The sequence below is a fragment of the Gymnoscopelus microlampas genome (assembly GCF_963454915.1).
Source record: "Gymnoscopelus microlampas genome assembly, chromosome: 3".
Classification (NCBI taxonomy): Eukaryota; Metazoa; Chordata; class Actinopteri; order Myctophiformes; family Myctophidae; genus Gymnoscopelus; species Gymnoscopelus microlampas.
In genome coordinates this window covers 16,921,639-16,944,209 of record NC_139940.1, presented here as the reverse complement: position 1 = coordinate 16,944,209, position 22,571 = coordinate 16,921,639, and the positions used below count along the sequence as shown (strand labels likewise).

Here is a 22,571-nt window from a genome sequence, read left to right as displayed (position 1 = left end):
AGAGTGAGAGAGGCAAAGGAAAAAAGGACAAAGAAAAAAGCGAGAGTGAAGTTATATGAAACCTGGCACAGAGCTCTACACATGGAAGACACCTACACGCTGCCAAATGCCTCGGAGAGTCACCGAGCAAGTCAGAAGAGGAAGTTAACTTGGCACCACCGTGATTAACTGAGCAAATGAGGAACTGAGAAACGCAGCGCATGCATGTGAAAGACAGCATGTGCATCAGGGCTCAGCAAAGCAAAAAAACATCAAGAATCATGTTTATTGCTGTCTCTTCATCCGAATTTAATAATGTAAGATGGACACTGGATTTTACCGTGTAGGAATGTGTACTTAAGATGAACACAGGACAATGCAGTGTATGCACTAGGTATGCATAAACATGCTGTACCCTCCAAGCACACCATCCATCATAAAACATTTTATTGGATTTAGTATTTGGTCAGTTTAGAAAGGCAGAAGGATATAACTTCACAATTTCAAATGTTAGTTTGGCCACCATGGCTCCTGACACAAACAAATATTACGGTTGGTCACCAACTAAATATAAAGTGAAATGAAACACCTTTCTGGAATGAATGGCAATGTTTTGCCACACTTTTTCCAGACTTTTGTGGAATCCCAGAACTTTTCGTTCAGGGAACTTTCTTGGAAATTACCAAACTCATTTTCCATTCTTTTATGACTTTCCAAACTGACTACACACACACACACACACACACACACACACACACACACACACACACACACACACACACACACACACACACACACACACACACACACACACACACACACACACACACACACACACACACACACACACACACACACACACACACACACACACACACACAAAACCTGCGCAGATGGCCTGCAATCTTAACTTGGGTCTGCCTGCTAACACTAGTCTATATAAACCCCTATAGCCTAAACAGACAAGAAAAAGAAGGAAGGGGCCTAGAAGGGAGAGAGAGAGAGGGGGATAGGGGGCGTAGAGGGAGAGTGTAGGAGAAATGAAATGAGAAAGAAGGGGGGGCATACAGTATGCACTATGCACTGCAGCAGGAAATGAAGAAAGAGGCAATACCAGTGGAAAGAAAGAGAAACCAGGCCATGGAAAAAAGGGGTGTGAGAAAGCGTGGAAATAAATGTCTACCAAGCATTCAAGTATCCGGAAACAAGTTAGCAAGTACAGATCTGCATCTCAAAGGCTACAGCCTAGGGCCGCATCATCATTACTGTATGGCAGTGATATAAATTATATTTTATTGCATGTTGCGGATAATTTCTTACAGGTGTTCTAAACATAATTAAACATGTTAACAACTTCCAATATGCCAAATGTGAAATCCACTTTGGCTACTACTATACAATTATTCACTGTGGCAACTAAAACCGCAATTCAACTGTACAGCGGTGTAGAACAGTGGACTGTGCAGCCCTATTGTGACCTACAGTATATCTATGCTTCCATTGTAGCAAACACAAAGCAGACGGGGAACGTACTCCAACCGTGACCAAAATGGTCTGCAGCTAGCATGGCTGACATTGAATCAGCACCTCTCTGAAAACAGCCGCAGAGACCCTATGTCTATATGTCTATATAAAACGTGTGTGTGTGTGTGTTCATGTCACATTAAGTTCAATATAGCTGTAAACAGTATGCCTGGCCACACAGACAGTTTCTATAACTGGAAGATGAGAACTGAGCATGAGGTGTGCACAAGTGCACACCTGCAAAATAATGCATACACTTGCTCGTGTGCATGGGTATGCTGTGCCCAGGGTCCCCCATACGAGAAGATTTGTCATTTTCTTAAATAGCCTATCAACAGGCTCGCGATGCAACTTATTGTGAGCTTGTAGATCGGCTATTGTCAAACCTCTGAAAAATATTTAAAACTGTTCGTCATTTTGCTGGGGACCACCTAGAACCCCCTAAAGGACCCCTGGGAGTCCCCGGACCCCACTTCGAGAACCACTGCCCTACACACACACACACACACACACACACACACGCATGGATGGACGTCGTGTGTGCGCACTAGGCATGGGACAACAATATGAATATTAATGTCACAATTATTCTGACCAAAATAATTCCAATTCACAATATTATCCTGATAATCATCAAAATGCCACTAAAACATTCTGGAATCACTTTACATTTTGTTAAGAAACAAATGTGTTTATTGAATTATAGGACACTTTTCAGTGAAAAACTAACAAGCGCAGATTTAGACTCTCGCCAATACCCATCACAATGAGAGGGAAAAAAATCCATTCACAAAAATGATCTATCAACCTGATATCCAAGCTTTCACCTGTAATGGTTCAATTGGTTGTGTTGTAAACTTGTAAATGCATAGTAAATGATAATAATCATGATAATGATGTTTTGTTTCCAAATCTCACAGAAGCACAAGGATAGAATGTAGCAGGAATGCAAAAAACAACAACAATCGGTCCGCATGCATAAATCAAGGATAAATAAATAGAAAATAGCAGCTGTGTCCTTGTCAAACTAGAAAAAGTGCTCCTCGGAGCACAGGTCCCGGCCAGGTCAGGTAGGTTATTGTGGGCCAGCAATGTTCGGAATTCACCAATCAGGATGGAATATGAAAAATCCGACGGATCCGTCTTTATCACTTGAGATGATGTGTACCGATTTGCGTGATTTTTGGACAAAATTTGCATTTGCAGATACATTTGCTTTCTCTCCAAACACCCCAGGAGGTGGGGAGGCTCCACTCGTCGACAATAGAAGTGTCATCAATACGCCCACTCGCTCAATGTAAATTCACCAGTCATTCACAGCATCCATTCATACATTGAGACGTTTTGGGCTCAATCGGACATTACGGTGGAGTGGGTCCTGCCAGCATTAAGTCCGTTGCATGTCCGATCCAAGTGAGCTGGAATGTTGCGTGCATGCATACAGCCCCTCCGTTTAAAGTCTGGAAAACTTCCATAATACTGTGCATGTCTGAAAGTGACAATCGACCGATGGCCGCTTTTCCAAGTTATATTTATGATTATTCCAACAAAGGAAATTCTCCACAATAGTGACAATACAATTATCTTGTGTTTTCATCACAATGAAAGATATAATCTATTTTAGATCATCCCATCCCTGATGTGTGTTCTGTCTTCTGTGCACACACACACATCATGATTACCATCATTATACCACTGATTAGATTATCCACTAGTTTCTCATATTAGATCATTCAGTGAACATGGCTGAAGATAAGACTAGTCAATTCAAAGATATGATTCTGTTTGAAGATGGACTGTAGTAAAACACCACAGAGTGTAAACATAGCCTGAAGATGTCCCTTCTCGGCCCTGGGCTCCCTAGGCTGGTGGGTGGAGTGTAGTGCCCAGGATCACTTAGAAAATTGGCACCAGGTGAAAAAAAGGGTTACAAAATCGTGGGATAAAATTTTAGGATTAAAGTTTTAGCAAACATCAGCTTCACAGATATCAGTAAAACAAACTGTACTGGCTGACCCTTGACCTTTTAGCAAGTAGTAATGCAGTGAATGGTCTGAGAGAAAATAACAGATTTGTGCACATAAAGTGGTGGGAAGAAAGTAAATGTGTTGTGTATGAAGGGAGGTGTTCACATGATGTGAGCATGGAGCAAAAAGTTTGAGAATGAGAGCGACTAAAGAGTGAGAATATACCCTTTCAACCCCCTTCCACAACAAACCTAATTTTTATTTTCTAAATCCCTTTTTGGGCTCGTTTCATCTTTTCACCTTTCAAAAATATTAAAATGTTTTCACTTTCTCCTCTCTTTCTGTCACTCTCTCCTTCCATTACTACCTTCAGCTCAAATAAGCGCCGTTTGTTCGATCACTCCTCCGACACAGCCGGGGCATTCATAGACAGGACACAAGAGCCAATTATGGAATTTAACAACCATTACGTAGTGGCTAAAATAAGATTACGCCCCAATAGAGTAGGTAAAACAGAGGCAGGTCTTTCATTGCTCCTGCCCCCCCACACACACACACACTTTTTGCTGTGTGCATCCCTACCCCCTGCTCAGCTAGAAGAAGTCTAAAGTGACCATATTAGTCATTTTGGTAAGTGTGCCAGGCTCTTCCACTTTCTAAAGAGACTGTTTGCAAGTGTCTTGAATTAACAGGATCAGTAAATCTCAACGTGACCTTCCCTTCCTGGGTCTCCCCTATGCCTTCTCGCTCTCTGCTTACGACTAATCTGGCTAATATAAGAATGCTGAGGCGACCAGGCTAAGCACTCTTTTTTTTAAAGAGTTTGTTCAGGTCTTAACACCCCTTTTTGCAGCTCCCAAGAGGGGAAGTTTCAGAGGGGAAGTTTCAAACAAGGAGAACCCTCAAGGTTTTATTTTATTACACGGTTTCAGTAGAGCAGACAAGCAAGCAATTTGGACAACAGCACTTCATAATGATGGTGAATTTCCCCATGCCCACTGGCCAGCCCTCACCTCACCCCAGTCCAACCCCATGCCCACCCCTGGCCCTCGTTAGCCTCCAGTCTCAGAGCCCACATCTTCCAAGCGCAGCGTAGGCCTTCTGCCTTAACAAGGCTGCATGAGTAACAAGCTCCTACTCTATAACTCCATATGTAGTTCTGAACTGAACCCACTGCTTTTGCTCTCTGTCAGTCTTCCCTAATGCTTATGGCCAAAAAACACTGCCCTCTTCTGCCAAAGTCCATTGGCATCTCCTGAGTTCCCCCCTCCTCTGCTTCTCTCCCGTCAGTGACCTCCCTCCATCTCTCGTTCTCTCCAGTAGACACCCGACCCACCCCCGTCTCCCTCTGTCCCCACATAGAGGTCAACGGCCTCATGGAAACATTTGATAGGCGGGGGCCAATCAACTGGCATGGATTGGCAGCTCGCAGTCGCAGTCAACCTCCAGCTTGGCCTAATCGCTTCCATATGTACTGTAAGTGTGTGTGTGTGTGTGTGTGTGTGTGTGTGTGTGTGTGTGTGTGTGTGTGTGTGTGTGTGTGTGTGTGTGTGTGTGTGTGTGTGTGTGTGTGTGTGTGTGTGTGTGTGTGTGTGTGTGTGTGTGTAAAGAGGGATAATTGCCAAACACAGAGGCCTTTGATTAGCATTTGGGACAGACTGAAGTGCTCCTCGTTCAGCTAAGCATGTGTTCTATCTATGCGCGTGCCCAACATCCATTTGCAGATAGGTTATAAATTCAACCATACAAACCAGTTATACCCAGTTAAGGCTGAAAAGGTTCTGGAAGGGGTGTAGCCTGCCCAGAATCTGAGCTTCTTAGGAATACGCCTGTAGACACGCAAACGTACATGGCAAATAACACACATGCATGCACACACCTCGATCAACGGTGACAACCGTGTAACACGCATGCAATCCAGATTTGCAACATTCTTCACGGGCTAGGCCTATTAATAAGGCATCAATTCACAGCCTTATTTTTATCCCAAAGCACTCCAGATTGTACTCAACATTCTTTATAAGCCAAGTCAGACTCTAGGCCTATATCAAAATCTCAGGAGTGATAACTGTTAACTGCTGTAGAGTCTGGGTTATCAAATGCAGGAGCGTAAAACAGATGCGGTAATGGGCATTAAGACATTCATGAAACTCAACAAAACTCAACTAAACAAATATAAGAAGATACTCCTTTTTATGAGAAACCAATTAATTTATGATCACACTATACTTTCAGACTTATACACATACATACATACATACATCTGATGGTTAAAAGGCAAGACCACTTTGGTAGAGCTTTGGGTTGTGTAGTTACCTTGCCATGATGTAACTCCAAAGGTGAACAAGAAATCAAAAATAATTGCTCCAGTGATTAGAAATGTATCATTCAAAATATGCTCCTCATTGACTTACATTGTTCGCTGAAACAGCTCTTAAGGTCACTATTTTAGCAAATAAACAAACATAAACAAAGTTGATTCGGACAATATAGAGCATCAACAATCCCAATATTGTTTTTTTTTTAAATAAAAATGTTAACTTCCTGTTGATTTTGCCATTTTTTTAAGAAGGAACCCCGGACTGGATCCGTGGATCCGGATCTTCAAATAGTAAAATCAAAAGGAAGTTAAAATCTTTCTAAAAATAAAAAAACATACTGCGTTTGGTGATGTTCTATATTGTCTGAATCAACTTTGTTTGTGTTTGTTCATGTGCTAAAAGAAAAAGAGCTGAAAAAATAGCTGTTCACAATGTAAGTCAATGAGAAGCAATGGAGCAATTATTTTTTATTTCATGTCCACCTTTGGAGTTACATCATGGCAAGGTAACAACACAACCTAAACCTCTACCAAAGTGGTCTTGCCCTTTAGCCCTACCCACACTCCAGCCCCACCTTCAAATTCTCCAAGAGTAAACATGGACTCCGCTGCCTAGCCTCGCTTTTTCCACCCTGACCCCTCGAATGAAAGAGCTCATTCTCTCTCTCCTCCTTTCCCTCAGTCTATATCCCGTCTCACTTGCTCCCTTCTGTTCTCCAGCCACCCGTCTGACTCATGCTTGGGCGGACGGATGGATGGATAGAAGCAGCTCTTTCCATTTCCTACCTGTTTACAACAAGGGGATGCAGGTTGCATTCTAGGGCTGTGCTGGTGGTATGGGTACAGGAGAATATGCCTGTGCACATACATAGAGATACTTAGGCTGCATTCTTCTGGCCAATGAAGAGGTCATTCAGTGTCTGGGGATGTCACTGCACGGTGCACACACTTCTCAGACACACGCCAGTCCACACACAGTCATATGACACACACACGTCAAACGTCGCTCATACAGAAAAATGCAAATGCACATACACATTTCCACTCTCCACATTGTAAGCAGTAGCGGTGATAGTAAATGCACCCACTGGGCATGCTATGAAGGCCCTCCCAAGACTTTTACCCTAAACTCAACCACACCAAACCGATGTCTAAACTTAATCATACTAACAGTGTCTAACCTTAACTAAAATCCATTAATTAAACAACCCCAAACACATGTCTAAACTTAAATATACAAACAGTTAGGGCTGAACAATAAATAAAAGAATAATCAAAATCGCAATATAAACTAGCGCGATTTCCAAATCACAGTGCAATTAATTATATAATTGATTGATTTTATTTGGTGGTATCAAATAAAAAAACCTAACCCTTTCCCGTCATAGCATCACCAAGGATAAAAACACAATAAAGCTAGAGGGCTTATTTCCGTTATGGTCCTCTTAAAAGAGAGGGGCTTTCTAAAATAGGTACTGTATGCAAATTGCATTCAGTGGGATAAACATACAATAACACTGGTATGGTCCTTTAAATATCAATTAATGTTGACACTGACAGTATCTAATGTTGTGGAACTTGTGGTAGTTATATTTTAAACAATAATCAGAACTGAAGCTCGACTTAAAAAGATTAAATTGTGTAACTCAAGTCTGTTGCACTAAGACTAGAGGGTTTAAGTGGTTAACTGAAATGTATTAATGAAACCACATCAAACCCATTTCTAAACATAACCATGCTACAGCCTAATGTACAGGTATTCTGTGTGAGCCAAACCACCATGGCTCAGGGCTCTGTATTGGTTCATCATGTAGCCATGATGAACCAAGAGCAATGGCTAGGCTCACGCACAGAATAAATTAGGCTTAAAAGATCTATCCTTAACTAAAATGTATTAAACTGCAGCAAACACTTCTAAACTAGCAGTGTCTAGCTTAACTAAAATTCAATAAACCATACCAAACTCGTACCAGTAGTGCCTATAATGCATGCCAAGGGGGTGCATTTAGTTTTTCCCAAGCAGGAGACTATGACCTTGTAGCCCAGAGATTTTCAACTCCAACACTGAAATACACTGCTGTTGGCTTTCAATCTAGCTACCTAATCAGAGACTACAAAATTGTAGGCAGCCAGATGAACACAATTTTCTATCTGGTCAAATAGAAATGTAGTGGTAGACTGGAGTCCCCAATATTGCAGAGAGCTACTGGTTCAGAGCCTGCCTCTAATGTACCATTCAGCACTGCACATGTCAATCTTGAACAACGGAGAAAGCCGTCATAGTTCAGTAGCTGAACACACTGATCTTCGTCTGTTAAAACTGGAATACCTGTGAGCTAGCTTACGGCGGAAAAAATATTGCCCTGTAAGGGAGCTGATTCCATATCTCCGTTTGCCACATGAATGCACTCAACAATGTCATGGAATGGGAACAGTGTAGGTCTGCACACATGCATGTACAGTGTGAACAGTGTACTGTTGGGCCTGCAGACATGCACACATACACTAAGTATATACACACATAAGCCTGCCTGCACCAAGGGCGTGATAATACATTAATGGGCGGTTCACACGCTTGTGGCAAAATAATTGCTATAACAGACATTTTTTGTTGTTGATCTATTCAAACTGAACTTTAGTTTGCACATAGCCTGTAGTGTATAATCCAAACAGTATCTCCTGATAAGAAACAACTGTCAGCACTTTGCCAACTTGTGTTTGTCGTGAGGCAGCGTTTTGGACCCAGACCGCTGATCTGAGTTACAGATGAAAGGTCAAAGGTTCAACTCCCATGACAGATACACAATACGCCCATCAACAGCCATGTGTTGAAGCGTCCTTGAGCAGGAAACCGTGCCATCATCCAAAGCAAAATGCTGAGTGTTCATTAAGTTTAACTCTGAATATACAATGTTACTGTGTACTGTAGCAACTCTAGACAATTACACCTACAATGTAAAGCTTATTCCGATTACACTATTAGAGTGATACTGATGTGGTGTGTGTGTGTGTGTGTGTGTGTGTGTGTGTGTGTGTGTGTGTGTGTGTGTGTGTGTGTGTGTGTGTGTGTGTGTGTGTGTGTGTGTGTGTGTGTGTGTGTGTGTGTGTGTGTGTTCGTGTTCAAACTTTTCATTATCAGAAATTAGAAATTTAAGCATTTGGGCTTAAGACTAAATGTTTTCCCTTTCATCTGTTCAATTAATATCTGTGCATGTGCGGTTGCACACATGAACAAACACACCTTTCAAGGTGTCATGTTTCACAAAAGGCAGGGATTACCACAATACATTCATGTTATGCAACAAAGGAACAAACATGGTTTCTGGAGCAGCAGCAGATAGAAGAAGACTAGCCCTCTCTGTCTCTGCTCTGTCTCTCATTATCTGCTGCCTGCCCGTCAATCGAACTGCAGCCAGAGAAGAATACCTGCGCACCCTTTGAAGTCCAGCCCTAACTACAGTAAATTATTAGTTTCCCTGGAAGCCAGCTTCAGGGTTCTGTGGGGCACCCTGAGGCCGTTCCATGGTTGGGTGTCATCAAATGCTGTAATCGGTAGACCTCACATAGGGTAACAACAACAAGTCAAGTACAGATCAACTCTATTGCCCCTAGCCCCTGGTAGATACTGTAGGACGTATGTGTGCTTTATGTAGGCCTGCAACAATAGTGAGAGAGGGGGGGGTGGGAGAGAGAGGCAGGCAGGGAGAGGCACCTCTGATTAAATAGCCAACATTCCTTTTAAAAAGGAAGAGACGGTAGCCTTTGGGCTCGAGACAAGCCTCCACTTGCAAAAAAGGGTGAGAGAGTAGGACGAGAGAGTATGCGACAGAGAGAGGACTAGAGAGACAGAGAGAGACTGAGGGAGAAAGAGGGAGAGGATGACAAGTGCTGTGGGGTGTTCCCCGGCCTAGTCCAACGGAGCGAGACAGGAAGTGGCAAGATCTGATACACATCAGGCCTCTGTGGTGAAGTGGACGACTGGCTGACTGGGTGCCAGGTTGACTTGCCTTCCTGGCAGGCTGGCGGGCTGGCTGACATGTCACAATGCTCTGGTTTCAATTCAAACTGCCATCACCTACTGCCCTTGACAGACACAGCACAGCACAGCTTTAATAATCAAGGACTCGAATAAATGTTGCTACAGAGGTGTGGGGATAGCTCTACACAACTCGTGCTTGTAGGCTATTAATTCCACGTAGGCCTAGAAGCTACAGAGAACCAAATAAGATGACTTGCTATGGTAACCAATAGAGTAGTCGTTGTTCTTTGGGGAGGTTGACTGTCTAATGAAAACATGAGGTCATGCTAGCACACGCAAACCCACGCTGTTGCTTTTCCAGCTTCAGAGGCTTTTTTTTGTTTGTTTTTTTGCTTAGCTGTTACAGGCAGACTCAATATGACTCAATTCGAGTCTATCATACTCTTGTTGTAGTCAGTTGGTATTAAAGGCACAAAACAGAGAGAACCCCCGTTTCAATTAGCCTACAATGTGTCTGCTTACTTTTTAGGCCGTTCTGAAAAGAACTGTGCAGACACTGTGGGAAAACAATATGGATAATCAATGATGTACACCCTAATTATTGAGCTTAGTCTGCACTGACTCCCACTACATATTTGGGCAACATTTGATTAATGATTAATGGGGGGGGGTCACAATGGGGGGGGTCACATGAGAGACAGACTCGAATTCAATTGTGGAGCCTCCTGCTATGCTATCAGGTTGAATAACACAATGTTGACCAATTAAAAAAAGAGATAAAGGAAGATTGAGTGCCCACACTACTTAAGGCTATCTTGTTCTAATGATTAGCTTGGCCCAGTCTAAGGGACCTTACCTGAGCTGGACAAAGCTGAAATTAATCAGCACAACCAAAGAAAAAAAGTTGGGACGTGCTCCTCGCCTCCTATAGATCCATAATATGAAATGAGGGAATGAATGGTAGTGAAAACTAGCTTTGTGTTTGAAACCACTTTCAATGGCAACCGTAGGACGTAGGTTGTTAATATGAGCGTACTGGGAAACCCATTGAAAACACAAGTGCCATTCACACTGAGTACTATAACTATAAAGATAACTATAACTTTAAAGTTCACCATTGTATTTTTTTTTATAGTTGGTGTGAACTATGTCATCCATTTGACTGTTTTTAAAACGATATCTTTATAGTTATTGTGCCCGGTGGAAATGGCGCTTAAAGACTAATTTACTATACTATACTATTATAGTAGTAAATGACTCAAAGTATAGTATAGGAAATGGGAAACATAGTATGAGGTTGTTTCCAATCTCCATACATCATCTAATCACTTACACCCTATATACTTTGTTGACCGGGGTCCCCCAGGGCTCTGTAAACGGTCCCCTCCAACGTGGCTCGTTGTGAGCTTGTAAAGATGCTATTTTCAGCGAAAGTTCACCTATTTTTGCTAAATGTTCGCCTTTTATGACATGCACAGAATAGGGACGCTAGGGTTGAAGTGGTTAAGGAATGAAATGACAAGTCTATATCTATTCTTCTAGACATACTGAAAATATCCTTATATATAAATGGATACACTAAGCTAGAATCTTTCTTTTTTTCCCCATGGTTTGCTCTTGCACTAGGTAGCCTACATTGTTGAATTATGTAAGAGAAAACAACAATATCTTTTAATATACTTTTAAGTGATGTCACCTAATTCAATAGGTTGCGATTTTTGAATCAAGTTATGGTGATTTCATGTTTCTGCAGGATGACAGACTGGCTCTTCAACAAGCATGTATCACATTCCATTCCAGCCTTGTTTTGTTTTTGAGTCCAAATCAGCTGGATTGTGCCTGTAGACTAGACTAGAGCAATGGTTCCCAAACTGGGGGTCCCCAAATGATTGGGTGAGGGGGGGGGGGTAGTTCGGGTCTTGTAGTTTGGGTATTTCCACAATATTTAACTGTGGAACCACCGAGTCAAACTAAATGTTATGCCTAAACTCCTACAATTCCAAGTGCTTGTCAGGGTGGGGGGTCTCCAGTTCAAATTATTATTTGGGGGGGTCACGGCCAGAAAGGTTTGGGGACCCTTGGACTAGAGCACTGGTTCTCAACATGGGGTCCAGGTGGGGACCCCAGGGCTCCTTGAAGGGGTTCCAGGGGGTTCCCCGCTAAATAATTGATAGTAATAGGAACTAAATGGACCCTTACAGATCTGTAACTCTGAGAGTCTTACAAATGGAACCAAATGGACCATCAAGAGTTAAATTAGGCCTAAAGCTGCAATCTGGTTGCCTTCCATGCAGGAGAGAAGGCACAGGTTCGAATCCCGGCTAGGACACATTAGTTACAGAAGAATGCAGTATAATCTTTACACTGCTGCTGCACCAATAATAACCAGTGGTGGAAAAAGTACTCACATATTTGACTTAGGTAAAAGTATCAAAACTGCAATGTAGAAATACCCTGTTACAAGTAAAAGTCCAGAATTCAAAATTGACTTGAGTAAAAGTACAAAAGTATTGGTATCAAAATGTACTTTCAGTATCAAAAGTAGAAAGTACTCATTATGCAGAATGTCCCATTTCACAAGTTTTCCAAGCATCTTTTGAAAATAGCAGATCTACAAGCTCATAATGCGTTGCATCGCGAAACTTACTGTACTGAAGTACTGAAAATTGGAAATACTCCAGTAAACTAAAACAAAAAAAAAACTCAAAATTGTACTTAAGTGCAGTACTTGAGTACATGTACTTCGTTACTTTCCACCACTGATAATAACCCAGAAGGATCCAAAAGAAATATGCTAATTGTGACTGACAGGCTCTTCGGCCAGCATGTAAAGTCACATTCCATCCCAGCTCTGTTTTGTTTTAGTCCGAATCATCTGTTTTTTTGTGCCTTTAGACCAGTGGTTCTCAAACGTTTTCATGTCAAGGACCCCCAAATTGACACTTATTAGCCCGCGGACCCCCACTTCAAAAGATATGCCAGGGACCCCCATAAGAGAAGATGTTTTACGGCTCTTGCAGTGATTCTCAACCATTTTAATTTCAAGGACCCCCAGTTTGACATGCATTAGGGCTACAGACCCCCATTTAATGGCATTTCTATCACTTGGACCGCAATTTATATTATAAAATCTATGTCAATTTAACTCTGAGAGTGTACAAATGGAACCAAATGGACCATTTGTACACTCTCAGAGTTACAGACCCACAAGGGTCCATTTGGTGCCTAATCTATCATTTAGCTGGGGACCCCCTGGAAACCCCCTCAAGTACCCCTGGGGGTCCCCGGACCCCACTTTGAGAACCAATGCTTTAGACCAGACAGAACTCACGACGTGTTCTTCTGCAGCCAAACACAACATTCCTCCAGCTACTGTCTGCTCTTGATCTACCACGCTCACAGGGGGGGGGGGGGATCACCGATCTACAAGCTCACAACACTTCACGGACGCGACGCGTTGTGAGCTTGCAGATCGGCAATTTTTGGCAATCGAGCGACACCGTCGTACGTACGACGAAGCAGCTGGAGAGGGATAAAAAAAAACTCTCCCTACCAAATAATATCACCGAAGCCTAGCTTTTTCTTTTAAGTATATACATTTTTTACAAATATCACAAAACGTGCTCCAAAGCACCAGTGGTGGAAAGTACGTACTGAAGTTCTGTAGCCTACTTATGTGCCATTTTAATGTATTTTTTACTTCTTTACTGGAGTGTTTCCAAATTTCTATACTTTTACTCCACTACATCCACACAAACTTTAGTTAATTGTTACTTTGTAATAGGCTACATACGTTAACCACTTCAGCCATTGCTATTTGAAAATAGCCGGTGCGTTGTGAGCTTGTAGATCTGCTATTTTCAAAAGATTTTTTTATACATTTGGAAACATGTGAAATGGGATATTGTGCACAATGAGTACTTTTACTTGTAGTACTTAAGTATAGTTTGACGCCAATACTTTTGTCCTTTTACTCAAGTAAATTTTGAATACCGGACTTTTAATTGTAACAGAGTATTTCTACATTGTTGTGGTATTGGTACCGTCTATTACTTCAGTACAAAATGTGAGTACTTCTTCCACCACTGCCAAAAGCACTCATTTGCACAAACGTTAAAAAGAGAGCGTCGTTACTCACCTGAAGAGACAAATGACGGACTAAACGTCTAGTTATAGTTTCCTGTTACAAAGTTGCCGTGTGTCAGTGGAAAAAAACATTGCACACGGAAGTACCGAATCCAAAAGAACACAACAACCCCCACAAAATGTATAAATATGTTTTTCTTTTTTGTGTCTTTTCTTCCTTCCCGTCTGTCGAATGCGCGCAGCACTGATTAAAACAACGGCAGGCACACGCAATAATGGCGTATGTTGATTTTGGTCAATGGAAATAAATGGACCTCAGCGAAACCAACGGGGTTGTAAAACTGGTTATATCGTAACTTTCCGCCTGGGTCTTCCTGTCAAGTGAAGAAATGGGGGGGAGAAAAAAAAAGAGATCCTAAAACGGGTTGTTTCCGCACTGTGTTACATTGTATTCTGTCCCCTCGTTCAAAGAGCACACAGTGGTGGCTACATTTAATTGAGTACTTTTAAAACAATATATATATCATGTTATTCGTTTTTTTCTGCAAAAACGTGACTGTTATTTCAAATAGAAATTGTACTTTTGACAATTTAGAACCCAAACTTACAAAAATATTATATTTCAAATATTGTGGAAAATAGCCGATCTACAAGCTCACAGGGCATACCTCTGCTCTGTTGTGAAGTTGTAGATCTGCTATGTTCACTACTTTAATAATGTTTCAATAGGCCTACAGCAATGATATTATGTCTTATGCCTACACAATGCAGTGAATGCACTTATTTTTTCAAATCACGTGAGTCCCCAGATGACAGTGAAGTGACAATTTAAGGAATTTTTAATATACCTCAAAAACAAAGAAAAGAAAAAGACAATGTCTGCATCAAAAGTAATAATATAGTAATAGTAATACAATAAACTATGCTATAAAAACAGGTTTAACATTGGCCAAATTGTCAAATAATATAAGAAAGAGGCAAAAATTGAAAATAGCTATTTTCACAATATTTATCTGTGGGACCAAGTCAAACTGAATTGAATGCCTCAACTCCAACATTCCAAGTGCTAGTTGTCAGGGTGGGGGGTCCCCATCAAATCTGGTTATTTTGTGGCCTACTATGGTATGGATGTCGTGTAGGCTTGAGGCCTACACCCTGTCAAATCCCACCGAGTACACACACAACACTACTCGCATCTGTTTGCCTGCCAGTACCTAAACCATTGCCAATGTTTGCAGAGCTTAAATGAAACTTTGTTCTCTTCCCTCCTCGATGAAGGTAGCAGCAATCACTTCCACACAGTCTCCACTGCGCCACCATGTGGACAATAAGAGTACAACTTGCCTAGTTCGTTGTGAGTATTAGGTCTATTATATCGCTGGTTCTCAAACTTTTTCATGTCAAAAGACCCCCAAATAAATATGTATAAAGATCAAATCCCATCTAAAAAGAATAAATAATATTTTGTGCCATGCCAGATTTGTGTAAATGTTTCGTATTTTTCACATTTTATCAAGAGTTTTGGAAAATAGAAGATCTACAAGCTGATGCTATAACTAATTTAGCTGCGGACGTCCTGGGACCTCCAAGGACCCCTAAGGGTCCTCACATCCCACTTTGAGAACCAATGTATTCAATTATCACACTGAAGCTCCAGTTGTATAAATTAATTGATCCATGCCATGGGCTATTGCTTAAATACATCTGATACAAAATGTATTTAATGTAGGCCTACCATACACTGTTTTTTTAATGTATTTATGACAACCTTAATATGTCTTATGAAGTGGAGGAGCAAAAACTAAGCAATTGAGAGAGAGAGAGAGAGAGAGAGAGAGAGAGAGAGAGAGAGAGAGAGAGAGAGAGAGAGAGAGAGAGTACAAGCCTACACAGCAAAAATACTCTGTATGGATGCATAAGAGTACATTTCAAATTAATGGAAAATACATTTCAAAGAGCCAAAAAAAATTGGCACATGGCATTGCATTCTTATGGGCCTTGCATTCTTATGGGCCTACACTGTTTTATACATAAGGGTGAAGTGATGTGGAGTATGATGACACCACTTTTAGGAACATTTACACACACACACACACACACACACACACACACACACACACACACACACACACACACACACACACACACACACACACACACACACACACACACACACACACACACACACACACACACACACACACACACACACACACACACACACACACACACACACACACACACACACTATTTACTTTATATATGCTTCCTTTGGGTAAAATCATTAGGAAACACTTATACATTTCCATATGCGGATCATACTCAATTATATCTATCGATGAAGACAGATGAAACGGATCAACTAGCTAAACTTCAAGAATGTCTTAAAGACATAAAGAGTTGGATGACCCTACTTGAATTACCTACTCCTCAACTCGGACAAAACTGAAGTTATTGTACTTGGCCCTAAGCACCTTGGAGACAAAAAAAGCAGAATTTTACCCTAGATGGCATTACCTTGGCCTCCAGGGCCAGTGTAAAGAATATGGGAGTTACATTTGACCAAGATATGTCCTTTCAATCCCACATAAAACAAAATTCAAGAACTGCCTTTTTTCACCTGCGTAATATTGCAAAAGTTTGGCACATTCTGTCTCAAAATAATGCAGACATTTTTTACACATTTGTTACTTCTAGGCTGGACTACTGCAACTCGTTATTATCAGGCCCATGCAAGTAAGTCTCTAAACAGCCTACAGCTAGTCCAGAATGCTGCTGCGCGTATACTGACAGGAACCAGAAGAAGAGATCATATCACTCCTTCACTGGCCTCTCTGCACTGGCTCCCGGTTAAATACAGAATATAATTTAAAATTCTCCTCCTCACCTACAAAACTCTCAATGGACAGGCACCACTGTATCTCAAAGAACTCATCGACCCTTATCAACCTGCTAATAGAGCACCAGGGCGTTCACAGTATGCAAAAATGCTTAAGGTTCCAAAAATATCTAATATCTAAGGAGGCAGAGCATTTAAATTTCAGGCACCTCAGCTGTGGAACCTTCTCCCAGTTTCGGTCCGTGAAGTAGACACACTCTTGTATAAGACTAGATTAAAAAACCTTTCTTTATGATAAAGCCTATAGATAGATTACCTTTCAGTCACCCTACAACGTTAAAAGGGTAAGAACTAAGTAAAAGGCAAAATAGGGAGGGGACCACTCCCTCTCCCCCTCTCTCCCTCTCCACCCCCCCCCCCCCTTCCCCTCCCCTCTTCCTTACACCCCCTTCCTCTCTCTTCTCGTCCTCTCTCTTCTCCTCCTCCCTTTGGTTGTGTGGGTTCATGTCCCACCGGTGCAATTGTAATTAACACTGTACGGTCTGCCAATCCGTAAGACCTGCCACTAACTCGACATCCGGGGACCCGCTCCCCGGAGTTTTTTGTGTCTCCCATTGTGCAGTTCCATGGAATGTTATTACGGACCCCCAGCTGCAGATCAAGAGCAATTGATCCAGAATTATGAAAAACCCGATAGTTTGACCCCCACACAAGCTACTTGAGGCCATTTTTACAGCTTTTGAATAAAATTCCATTTAGTTGCCAGACCCAGAGGGTCGGCCTACATGAGGCTTTGTCTGTCCCTCTTTCGTCCCTCATTTGTCCCTCATTTGTCCATATATGCGCATAAAAGGGACACAGACAGACACATACAGAGATCTCTTTTGTCCCTCTTTTGTCCCTCTTTCGTCCCTCTTTTGTCCCTCTTTTCCTTCAACCACTAGGGGTCTGGCAGTACCAGGTCTCCTGGTCCTAGTTCTAGTAATATTTAGTCATCTGAAATGTTTTAGTTTTTGTCTAGTTTTAGTCGACTAAATATCATAAAATTTAGTTGACGAAATCTACAGTTGATTTACTCGACTAAAATGTGTTTTGGCGGGCCTTGATGGTGTCGTAATGGTTGATTTTACACTTGGTTGCATGCTGAAAATAGCCGATCTACAAGCTCACAACTGCTATCTGCTATTTTCAGAGTGCAACAGCCGAGCGCAACCAAACATAAAATGAATTGTCTTTTAGTTCTACTGGATCTCTTCTCCACTCGTCTCTCCCTAACATTTTAGTCTAGATGTTATTTGTTGACGAAACTGTCAATGTATTTATTTAGTCATAGTTGTAGTCATCATAGCTTAGTTTTTATTTCTTTTTTATTTCGTTTTTGTCAGTGTTAAAAGGTAGTCGATGAACATTTTCGTTTTAGTTTTAGTTGACGAAATCAACACTGCTTAAGGCCAAATGAAATTATTTAAAAATGTCCCCACATAAAGTTGCGGGTACCCCAACTTTCAGCAGCGGTCACAAGTTCCTATAGGCCTAGGCCTATAGGAACTTCTTTTTATTGTGTGTGTTACTACCTTTACAAACACTTTGCTGAAGAAATTTCTTGGTAAGGAATTTGAGAAACGTTTTTTTTTGCAATAACCTGGGCTATAAATGAAAATATTCACCAAGAGTTTCAAGCAGTTTACTCACATTTGATCTCAAATGAGAATATGGCATTGAATCCCCCATTTATAAAAAGGCTAAATTAATTAATTGATTAATTGGTCAAAACTATAACTAAAACTATAGTTCATATTTGTACATATATAAACTATATGTAAAAATATATTTCAGCATAGTGGTGGCCACCATCTTTAAAGATTTGGATTCAGCACCCCTAACCCCTAAAACATGTATGTCATAAATTAACATGATTTGCCTTTGGGGTTAAGATTTTTGGAAATCTGACCTACAGTAGTCTATCTCTATCTCATTCAAGGCATGCTGCAGCGGTCACTCGCTCCTGTAGGGTTACACTATAACATTAGAAGGATTAGAGACCCTTCCACCCAGGAGTCTGCCCAGCTCCTTAACAGGCCTCAGTCATATCAAACCTTGACTACTGTAACGCCCTCCTTTCTGGACATGCTCACTTAAGACCCTCCAAATGATCCAGCATGCCGCAGCACACCTGGTCTTCAACCAGCCAAAATGTTCACATGTCTCCCCCCTTATACGCTCCCTCCATTGGCTCCTATTTGTTGCCCGCACAGAGTACAAAACACTGATGTTGACCTACAAAGCAACCAAAGGCATGGCACCCCCATACCTTCAAAGCCTGATCCAACCCAACAACCCCTCCCTCTCACACAGATAAGTTAACACAGGGAAGCTGTCTGAACCTTCCCTAAAACCTCTGGGGAAACGCTCCACACGTCCCAGACTTTTCTCCCCCTGTCTCCCAAACTCCCCATTGCAGTTAGAACTGCAGACTCACTCCCAATCTTCCAGCGTAATCTGAAGAATAACCTCTTCAGACACCACCTCACCCCTTTTTCACTCTCCCTGTACGGCCCCACCTTTTGCTCGATTGGTGCTAGCAACTGACCTGGTTACAATGCAGACACCTTGGTCATTTGTTCTAATGTTTTTGCTACTTGTTTTTCTTCACCGCAATGTTTAGAATGTAATGTATTGACACAGATGCTAGGTTATTTTTGATATATATTGTTTACATAATACTATGTACAGTATGTGTATGTGATTACTCTGCTTATTGTAAGTCACTCTGAATAAGAGCATCTGCTAATGCTTAAATTGTAAACTGTAATTGTACACAGTAAAATCCTTCATCCGTTCATTTCATTCTGAGTGTATGGGACTAATTGCTTAGATTTGAACACTCTCAGTGTTAAATTAGCACCCAGAATGTTGCAGTGTAGTAGTGGTGGTATTGAAACATAACGGTTAGAATATCTACTCTAAAATAACTCGCTGCTGTTCCCCGGATCCCAATTTACAATGTTATAGTTTATATAATATACTGTCTAATCCAGGAGTTAAACTGTGTTGACTAAAACCATTGGTTTCAGTTTATAAATAATTAAGGTTGTGCCTGGTGGACAAGGTGAATATCAAACATAATAAGCATTATGATACAAATCTGACCAGCCCCAAACCTACAGAGCAAGAATCCCTCTTCACCTTCCAAGGCTAAATATCATTGATTCACACAGTGAATGCATGAAATGAAGCCACGCAACAGTCCACTCGTCCAGAATAATGTTTATTGCTTTTGAAGATATTCATCTTTTCTTCTTCTTCTTTTTTTTACCACTTGGCATTTTTCCTCTTTACAATAAAACAAAGAAAAAGGAACAGGATAAAACCAACGCATCCATTTTGGATGTGTACACACGCACATCCACGTATGCAGATGTGTACACACACACACACGCACACGCGCACACACGCACGCACACGCACACACACACACACACACACACACACACACACACACACACACACACACACACACACACACACACACACACACACACACACACACACACACACACACACACACACACACACTGAAACCTATTTACAGCTGTTAAGTGTACACCACCATACAGAGATGTCAGAGGGCTTTTTCCTGTAGCAAATCAACAAACATAGAACTTTACATTAGGTTTACAATAGAGCTTTCACAACTAATCGTATACTGCCACTGTACTGTATGACAAAACATAAGGCTCTGAAGCTGTACAGGATGAGCTAGTATTGCACACTGTGCTGAAAGACATGGACGAGAAGAAGAGGGATGTTTCGTTGGCCTTCGGTTCTAGGCAGAGCAGAGATAAAAGGTGTCTCTTCTTTAATTATTCTTTTGTTTTCCACATTTAATGTCTTCGAGCAAAAAAAAACAAAAAACAGAGACAAAACAAAAGATTGCCCTGCTGTCTGCGTGGACAAGAAGCATTGATTGAAAAATAATCAACAACAGATTTTGAAGCAGAGGAAGGGTTGGAGGGGGCAGGAGGGAGGGGGGCAGAGACCAATATTATTCACATTTGACTAATTACAGTACAGTTACATTGGGCAAATGCTAACTATAAAAAAATAAGTCTGCCGGCGTATATTAAACCCAAAGGGTTCATACGTACTGTAGGGCATCTGGCAAAATGACCAAGGGGCACAATTAACTGGGGTTGAGTCAAATCCAAGACGATTCCCAGTGTGAACTCTGTCCTCATCGTAGAAAAACATCCTCTGCCCTTTAAATAATTGAAACTTTGTTACACCTAGGCTTTTTTTTTTATCCAACATTTGTTTTCCTTAAATACTGAATTAAATCACAACGATACAGCTAAATCTTGAATAATAATTAAATGTAATGTACACCATAATAAAATATATACATGGAAATATTCATACAAATTCTTGACTGGCCCGGTTTTCCTTCGCCTCTCTTTTTCTTTCCCTTTACAAAAATGTGAAGGAAATATTTGAACCACAGGACAAAACTACAGTCATACACAAATAGAAATATGGAGTTCTCTATTTAAATAATACACAATAAAGTATTATATAAGTGATAAGTAAGTGCAAATTTGAGTCTCAAATCACACACAAAATCAGGGTGAAAATGGGGAGAATTGAGCACTTGACAGAGAATGGATTTTGTGAGTCACCACTAGGTGGCAATATTTGATTATGTTTCAGAAGTCATAGGTTTACTGAATGAGAAGAATTACAGAGAAATCTGTAAAATTGGATTGATTTTTTAACATTATTTTTTTCATTCTGTTCTGTATGTATAGGGATGTTTTTTATCTGTTATCTGTTAAGGCAGGCTATGCTGTGTTGCAACTTACCACCTCATTGGCTTCTATCATATCAGCAGCAGAAAAATATAACAGAACAATGATTTGGCATGAGATATCCAAACATAAGAAACCTGGTGGTTAAGTAGACAGCTAATAATGTGTGCTAAAATGGCCAAATCAGTAGCAAAATGCAAGTTTGCTGGACAGGAAGAGATGGCAAATGCCAGAAGATTACTAAACACAAAATTTGTTTTCAGAAACAAGACACAAATCTGCGTTCATCATAGAAAAGTCTCTGTCAGAAGAGATTGGGGACGGACGAATTTTAAAAAGTTTCAAATTGTTAATAACAAGCAGTGGCTCACGGCAAATCAGCAATGAGAAAGGAGAGAAAAAGAGAGATGTGCAGAGAGTGGACTGGCACGCAAACGCACGCACGCACGCACGCACGCACGCACGCACGCACGCACGCACGCACGCACGCACGCACGCACGCACGCACGCACGCACGCACGCACGCACGCACGCACGCACGCACGCACGCACACACACACACACACACACACACACACACACACACACACACACACACACACACAGAATGTATTAGCTGTGGATCATTTTGAGGGTCTCTGTCTCCCTGTGTCGCTCATGCAGAGCAATGGAAGGAGAGAGGGATCGAGGGAGAGATGGAGGCGGAGGAGTGATGGGCACGAGGCTCTTCAGAGGATGGGGGGACACTGGCGGGGGTAGGGTGGAGAGGGGCGGGGGCGCGCTCCCCTTCTTCCCATCCAGCAGGATCTGCGGTCGGCTTGCCAGTCTGGCCTCCTTGCCGATGCCAAACTCAGGCTCATTCTCATTCTCAGAGCTGCAGTCGCTCAGGTCCGTGATCTCCAGGTCTGAGTCCGACTCCGGGTCCTGCTTCACCCCTCCGCCTCTCCTCTCTGTGGGACTCTGCCGGCCCGTCCCGGCCCCAGCTGCCAGGCCGATGCCTCCGAGACCCAACCCTAGACCCAGCCCCAGACCCATCCCAGGAAGGTTTGCCTCCGCCCTATCCCTCTCCCCC

General features: G+C 41.8%; 2 protein-coding genes across 5 annotated transcripts in view; both read right to left on the bottom strand.

The window, feature by feature from the left end:
• The window catches only part of arhgef1 (Rho guanine nucleotide exchange factor (GEF) 1), a 48,021-nt gene extending 33,779 nt beyond the window's left edge, over positions 1-14,242 (bottom strand). For 3 of the 4 annotated variants that reach the window (XM_084053628.1, XM_084053629.1, XM_084053630.1), the window contains exon 1: positions 13,908-14,242. The gene's annotated coding sequence lies outside the window, so the exon portion shown is untranslated. The remainder of the gene's footprint in view (positions 1-13,907) is intronic. The other variant, XM_084053631.1, reaches the window with a different exon arrangement.
• Positions 14,243-22,111: 7,869 nt separating this feature from the next.
• erfl1 (Ets2 repressor factor like 1) overlaps positions 22,112-22,571 on the bottom strand; it is a gene marked incomplete at both ends in the record, with an annotated part of 10,734 nt that continues 10,274 nt past the window's right edge. The window contains one exon of the mRNA XM_084052468.1: positions 22,112-22,571. This exon is cut by the window's right edge and continues 364 nt beyond it. Coding sequence (XP_083908594.1) covers positions 22,112-22,571 — 460 coding nt within the window.